The following is an 8,081-nucleotide window of genomic DNA, read 5'->3' on the forward strand; positions in this document are numbered from 1 at the left end:
CGCCATGCGAGATCCCACTTACAGTACGGAAATATATCGCAAAACGCGACAGAGAGCAATTTTGCTTTTCATTACAGTGCTTGTCTGGGTTGTCACACCAGTTAGCGTACTAGGAGCCTATTTGTTCATACCTGATCCGTTAGCGACCATCTTTCTATGCCTACAAGGCTTTGTCACGGTCTGGCGAGTTCAGTTCTTCGCTGTTGTGCTGATACTTCGACACAGGATGGGCGTCGTCTGTGGTCAGCTGCTGAGGAGTACCCGGCCACCGGCGGGCAGTGACGCTGAGCTGGAAGAACTGGCGACGCGCGCAGGACAGCCGGGGGCGGCGCAGGCGGCGGGAGCGGAGGTGCGGCGGCTGCAGCGCGCCAGGATGGCCCTCCACCGCTGCGCCCGCCTCTGCAGCCTCCACTTCGGACCCGCCCTGCTACTGGCCGTCTTGGGGGATTTCGTCGTCATGACTGGCACTGCCTATTGGCTCATAGTCTTGACATCACAAGCAGACAGGAATGCGGATATAGTCGTGAACATGTATGCCCTGACTACCGGTCTGTGTCGCCATCTGATGGTCTGCTGGGTGTGTTCCTCTGCGGCTGAGCGCACCGACAGAGCTCGCCTATTGCTGTCGAGACTGCAGCCCCTGCTACGTCCCGGGCCAGCACTCGGTGTTCTGCAACTTCCTGTGGAGAGACTACGAGTTTCCGCCATGGGGTTTTGTGACATCAACCTCCAGACCTTCACAACCACTGTTTGTGCTGCAGTCACTTATCTCGTGATACTTGTTCAATTTCATAAGTAAAGTACTACGTGTGGTCTTTGCTAGAATATGTCTCCTAGCAGTGCAATGTACGGAAGCTCTCACTACTGAAAACATCATCTTGCAAACATAAAATCAGTGTCAGATTACTTAACAGCTGCATGGTAAGTATAGGTTATTTCTCAATTACTTGTGGTGTTTGTACAATCCAGAGGATTGTGAGGTGTGTGCATCTAAAAAGCAAAACCCAATAAATGGTTTCCTAAACATTTTATATCTAATGTGTGTAATTATTTTCTTTCTACCTACAGAACTGATAATAAATGAAGCTCTAACGTATTTCCCTTGAGTCACACGAGGTAAATACTAGAATGCATCCTCCTGCAATCAATTAGTTACCTGTCCATGCCAAGAGGATGTAGTAGAGCTCCAGTATAAGTTACTACCTCAATTTGGTCTTCTGTCATCTATTGCTACTAAAACTTACTTCCACTGTATATTACATGAGACAGGTGATCCGAGGTCTGACGCCTAGAGCCAAGACATAATATACGGTGTTTTAAAAAGATTAACTTGAATTTATAACTCCATATTCTCTGATAAAAACGTACTACAGACGTGAGATGAATTGCAAAACACTCACAAAATCTTAAAGACTTACCTACGCTATTACAAATGCTCTGTGTGTCAAATAGAAACTTTACATAATGTACCTGCTAATAGATAAATTATGGGGGCTATTATTTTGTTGTTCCCTTCTTCCATGTCACGAGTTAAAGGCATAGATAAATGGAAGCCAAGAATGCAGAGCACTGTCTCGGGGTCCTGCGCGTCCTATCCAGTGTTGTATAGGAGTGTCATTGAGAAATTCACGTGTCTTGTTGTATCAGTGTGATAGAGCTCCACCCTGTTGGAAAATGAAGTCATCGGAGCCCTCCAGAAGTGGTGGAAAAACCAGTTCTTTAGCATGTGAAGCTGACTCATTTCAGACCCCATGTTTACCTCAGAAAAGAAGATACTATGCACTTTTTCACGACAAGTGCCACATAATATGTTCACTTTAAAAGAGTCTCTTTTGTTCTCAGTACTGTCGTGACGGTTCCTGAGTCAAGTTAAGTCAGTTTACTTTACCGCTATCATGAAATGTTGCTTCATCACTGAAAATTAACCGTGGGAGAAACGTATCATCTTGCATGTCCTCTACAGTACATTGTTGAAGTCAACCCGTTTTCTTTTATCACGAACCTGAAGGGCTTCCACTAATTGTATTCTGAGCACTTTATAGACCAAACGACGCTTTAACACCCGCCAGACAGTCGTAAGAGGCATTGTCAGTTCTCTGCTTGCGTCGCGCGTAGACTTTCCAGGACTCCATTCAAACGTTTGCCGAATTCCTTTCTCCATGTCGTCAGAAGCGTCAGGTCGACCTGGACTCTTACATTTGCACAAACACCCAGTCTCTTCAAATTGGTCATATCAATCTCGGATGTTTTCGGGTGCAGCCTGATCAATGCGAAAACGCCGACGAAATGCACGCTGGACGAAAATCAATGACACACTCTTTGCGAAGTGCAGCACACAAAACGCCTTCGGTTGAGTGGACGCCACTTACTTCTAACTGACCGTTAACTGAGAAGACGCCTCGACTGACAACTAAACGCGATTTTCTGAAACTCTATACACATTTCCTTGCCTGTACGTCCCAGGTTTCGTAATTATTACCACCCAAAGTCAGCTCATTCTTGTCGAAACACCCCGTATATAGGAGACGTACTATTTATCCATGAGATTCAGCCTGGCAAGAAATGAATGCGAATAGCGATTTTTGACACTGACAGGTATTATTACATGTAAGACGCTACTTCAGGTTACCTTGTTTTCAAAAATGGTACAAATGACTCTGAGTACTATGAGACTTAAACTTCTCAGTCATCAGTCCCCTAGCACTTAGAACTACTTAAACCTAACGAACCTAAGGACATCACATACATCCATGCCAGAGGCAGGATTCGAACCTGCGACCGTACCTTGTTTTCTCTAGTTATTTCTTCTAAAGAAAAATGACGTATACTTCTAAAGTTACTTGTTGGTTGAAAAGCTTCTCCACAAATTATAATAGACGACTAACACAACGCCGGCCAGTGTGGCCAAGCGCTTATAGGTGCTTCAGTCTGGAACCGCATGACCGCTACGGTCGCAGGTTCGAATCCTACCTCGGGCATGGATGTGTGTAATGTCCTTAGGTTAGTTAGGCTTAAGTAGTTCTAAGTTCTAGCGGACTGATGACTTCAGTCACATAGTGCTCGGAGCCATTCGAACCATTTGAACTAACACAACACGTACCTTAAGGAAAAGGAAATGATATCCATACGGGACACTGACACTACTAAACAAAATATGTTGCCATAAATGAGCGTTGAGAAGTTTGTGACACTACAGTTCCGTGAAATACGAGAAAATACACACAGTTAGTAAGGAGATGTTGCCGCCTGGAAATACAGGAGCGTTACATGCAGTCACAAACCTCAACGTAATGCACCAGAGCCGATGTAAGTCGTTTTTTATCACCTGCAAACCAATGCCAATAAGGAAATCTAAATACAAAGGAAGTTCATATTATTTCCCACTCATCTAGTTTATCACGTGTTACACACAACAGATAATCACTACAAATTAAATGAAGAGACGTTTTTGTAAGCAGTAGTCCAGAGTTTTTATGAAGGTAGATAGAAAGATAGATATTCTATTAAGGGAAACTTACAAATCAAATTTACGTTATCTTACAGTCCACCTAGTTGTTAGTTACAATCTTCCCTGTCTCCTTCTTAATATAACATATCAGTAATATAACCTACGACACAGCAGATATAAAGAGAAGAAACGCTTTCACTCACAGAAACGAATCGCCGCATCAGTATAGCATTCCGACACATACATATAACTTTGGATACTTTAAACAAGTTGCTGAGTGCAATATAGCATCAAACATCATCCCAATGAAGTATTTTCTATGTTGAAAAACTACAATCCACAATAACACACTAGTCCTGAATCGATTTTCTTATGTCTGGAGGTAAAGTAAAAAGATGGGAAACATAATTTCAATCGATCCTCCATGTTGGGTCTAATGGAGAGGGTTACTTTTACAAACATGTTATACACATACTGAAGCTGCAGAACACAATGTAATATGCTAACATTTCAGATTTCGTCCCAGGCCGACACTCACATATTTTAACACTATTGACATGTTTTGTATCTAGGCAGGTCCATAAGAAAAAGATCAGTAGTTCCAGTACACCCACCACTGTCAGTAGGATAGCAAAGTACTTTCCTCATTAAATATGCAGCATGCCACTCCTCCGACTGTGGCTGCTGAAAGCGATGGTGAGAGTGTGGCGGCACAGTCCCCTCCCCTCAGTCTAGTCTTTATCATGGAAGTAGGCCAATCAGACAAAATACACGTATTTAGACCTCCAAGTCGCAGCACGATGTTTTATCAGTCATTAAAGTGAAACAGTCAGTATGTTCCCTAGTGTCTTGTCCTCTGCACATCCAACTTTGCGCCAAGACCCGCAGTAGCTCGATCTTTGTACCAAAGTGGAATAGCTCTTTGGAGAAACCAAAAATTGTCTATATTATTTATCAAAGTATGAAAGTATGTAAAGAAGTGATCCTGAGAATAATTCACATCAATCTAGCAATGCTTCTTAGTACAACAGGCGCACACACAAACAAACACACCCACACACACTAAATTTCCCAACAATTGTGCCGTATTTTACCTGGCCGTTAAGGCAAAACAATCAGGATGTATCCCAAATTCGGCCATCTTGTCTTCTGCACCCCACTTGGCGACATCTTCGATATTTGTACATCACTTGGCGCAAACCACAATGGAGTCTCAAATTAAGTGTCACATTTCCTCGTGTATATTGTTTTATTTAACCTATCGGTTAAGATACAATTAAACATTAATGTGTTTTGCTGCTATATTGTTAAAACTATTCCTTAGTATGTAATTTCTTAGAACTTTTGTGTAGCTTTCACTATATGATAGTCATCACCAAGGACACCTTAACCTGCAAGTTAGATCAGCAGTGAAACCATTTTCATTTTGAAATAACATTGTAATACTTGATTTGAGTGTCTGACGTGTTCCTGGACCGTCTCTGTAGCTATTCTCGACGTGTGGGGTGTCACGTTGTCCTGCTGGATTTGCCCAAGTTCGTCAGAATGCATAATGGACATGAAGGGATGCAGGTGACCAGACTGGAATTGCTTATGTACGTGTCACCTCTCAGAGCCGTATCTATTCGTATCAGGGTCGCATATCTACATCTACATCTACATGACTACTCTGCAATTCACATTTAAGTGCTTGGCAGAGGGTTCGTCGAACCACAATCATACTATCTCTCTACCATTCCACTCCCGAACAGCGCGCGGGAAATACGAACACTTAAACCTTTCTGTTCGAGTTCTGATTTCTCTTATTTTATTTTGATGATAATTCCTACCTATGTAGGTTGGGCTCAACAAAAGATTTTCGCATTCGGAATACAAAGTTGGTGACTGAAATTTCGTAAATAGATCTCGCCGCGACGAAAAACGTCTTTGCTGTAATGACTTCCATCCCAATTCGAGTACCATATCTGCCACACTCTCTCCCATACTACGTGATAATACAAAACGAGCTGCCCTTTTTTGCACCCTATCGATGTCCTCCGTCAATTCCACCTGGTAAGGATCCCACACCGCGCAGCAATATTCCAACAGAAGACAAACGAGTGTAGTGTAAGCTGTCTCTTTAGTGGACTTGTTGCATCTTCTAAGTGTCCTGGCAATGAAACGCAACCTTTCGCTCGACTGAAGTTGTTCGTAATTTTAACACCCAGGTACTTAGTTGAATTGACAGCCTTGACAATTGTACTATGTATCGAGTAATCGAATTCCAACGGATTTCTTTTGGAACTCATGTGGATCACCTCAGACTTTTCGTTATTTAGCGTCAACTGCCACCTGCCACACTATACAGCAATCTTTTCTAAATCGCTTTGCAGCTGATACTGGTCTTCGGATGACCTTACTAGACGGTAAATTACAGCATCATCTGCGAACAACCTCAGAGAACTGCTCAGATTGTCACCCAGTTCATTTATATAGATCAGGAACAGCAGAGGTCCCAGGACGCTTCCCTGGGGAGCACTTGATATCACTTCAGTTTTACTCGATGATTTGCCGTCTATTACTACGAACTGCGAGCTTCCTGACAGGAAATCACGAATCCAGTCGCACAACTGAGACGATACCCCATAGGCCCGCAGCTTGATTAGAAGTCGCTTGTGAGGAACGGTGTCAAAAGCTTTCCGGATATCTAGAAATACGGAATCAACTTGAGATCCCCTGTTCGATAGCGGCCATTACTTCGTGCGAATAAAGAGCTAGCTGCGTTTCACAAGAACGATGTTTTCTGAAACCATGCTGATTACGTATCAATAGATCGTTCCCTTCGAGGTGATTCATAATGTTTGAATACAGTATATGCTCCAAAACCCTACTGCAAACCGACGTCAATGATATAGGTCAGTAGTTAGATGAGTTACTCCTACTACCCATCTTAAACACTGGTGCGACCTGCGCAATTTTCCAATCTGTAGGTACAGATCAATCGATGAGCGAGCGGTTGTATATGAGTGCTAAGTAGGGAGCTATTGTATCAACGTAATCGGTATACAATCTGGACCTGAAGACTTGCCCGTATCAAGCGATTTGATTTACTTCGCAACCCTTAAGGTATCTACTTCTAAGAAACTCATGCTAGCAGCTGTTCGTGTTTCAAATTCTGGAATATTCCACTCATCTTCCCTGGTGAAGGAATTTCGGAAAACTGCGTTCAATAACTCCACTGCACAGGCCTCACACCATTGCAGAACCTCCACCAGCTTGAACAGTCCCCTGATGACATGCAGGGTACATAGGTTCGTGAGGTTATCTCCATACCCGTACACGTCCATTCGCTTGATACGATTTGAAACTAGGCTCGTCCGACCAGGCAACATGTTACCAGTCATGAACAGTCCAATGTCGCTGTTGGTGGGCCCAGACGAGGCGTCGTCATCAAGGTTACATGAGTGGGCCTTCGACTCCGAAAGCCTATATCAATGACGGTTCGTTGAATTGTTGCCACACTGACACTTGTTGGTGGCCCAGCTATTTGCGGAAGTGTTGCAATTCTGTCACGTTGAATGATTGTCTTCATTCGTCGTTGGTCTCGTTCTTGCAGGACCACCAGGCCGCAGCGTTGTCGGAGATTTCATGTTTTACGAGATTCCTGATATTCACGGTATGCTCGTGAAACGGTAGTACGGGAAAGTCCTCACTTCATCGCTACCTTGGAGGTGCCATGTCCCATCGCTCGTGCCCGGACTATAACACTATGCTCAGACTCACTTAAATCTTGATAACCTGCCGTTTTAGCGGCAGTAACAGATCTAACAACTGCGCCAGACACTTGTCTTATATAGGCGTTGCCGAGCGCAGCGCCTTATTCTTCCTGTTTACATCTCTCTCTCTCTCTCTCTCTCTCTCTCTCTCTCTCTCTCTCTCTCTCTCTCTCTCTCTCTCTATATATATATATATATATATATATATATATATATATATATAAGTGTGTGTGTGTGAATATAATCCATTATCCTGTTGCCCCCTAAAATAGTGCTTCATCAGATGATTTAGTCACATGGGATTCAACCTGTTATAGAAGAATTATATTGACAACTAAGCCGAAGAAGTAACATTGTGACACTTAATTTCAGTGTCCATTATACTTGCACTGAGTGGGATACAAATATCAAACTCTGGTCGTTGCCAGGCTGGGCACAGAGAACAGCATAGCGTACTCTGAGGTACATACTGTTTGGGATTTTCACTGTAATGGCCCTTAAGATACTGGGGTATGATTGGCTGTTTCGATTCAACGACTGGTAATACTCATATATCAGATTGTAGTTAAAGGTGTATGAGGTCTAAGGACTCAGCAAGGTTTCAGACAAGTCGACACTTGACAAAGCTGTGTGTACGATGTATATATGCACACTGTAGCGACGAATGAAAATTTGTACAAACGTCGGGATTCGAAGACAGGTCTCCCACTCACTTGACAGATGCGCTAACCGCTGTGCCACTTGGGGACAGTAGCTCTGCAGTACTGCATGAGCCAACCTAGCACGCCCCCCTCCTCAGCCCAAATTCCGATTCACACCTCGGTGCAGGTGGTATATCCCCTAAACTCGAGCAGCAGGGCAGATGCTCTCCAACTGTA

The 8,081-nt window shown here is 43.5% G+C and overlaps 1 protein-coding gene across 1 annotated transcript; it reads left to right on the forward strand.

Annotated features, from left to right (window-relative positions):
• Nucleotides 1-226: 226 nt before the first annotated feature.
• On the forward strand, nt 227-799 carry LOC124789727 (gustatory receptor for sugar taste 43a-like). Its single transcript, XM_047257212.1, has one exon. The coding sequence runs from the start codon at nt 227-229 to the stop codon at nt 797-799; it is 573 nt and encodes a 190-aa protein (XP_047113168.1).
• The last annotated feature ends 7,282 nt before the right edge of the window (nt 800-8,081 follow it).

This window comes from Schistocerca piceifrons, chromosome 1 (assembly GCF_021461385.2).
Source record: "Schistocerca piceifrons isolate TAMUIC-IGC-003096 chromosome 1, iqSchPice1.1, whole genome shotgun sequence".
Classification (NCBI taxonomy): domain Eukaryota; kingdom Metazoa; phylum Arthropoda; class Insecta; order Orthoptera; family Acrididae; genus Schistocerca; species Schistocerca piceifrons.

Bases quoted from the DNA above. Each gene is read 5' to 3' on its own strand.
- LOC124789727 (XM_047257212.1), top strand. From the start codon at position 227: ATGGGCGTCGTCTGTGGTCAGCTGCTGAGGAGTACCCGGCCACCGGCG.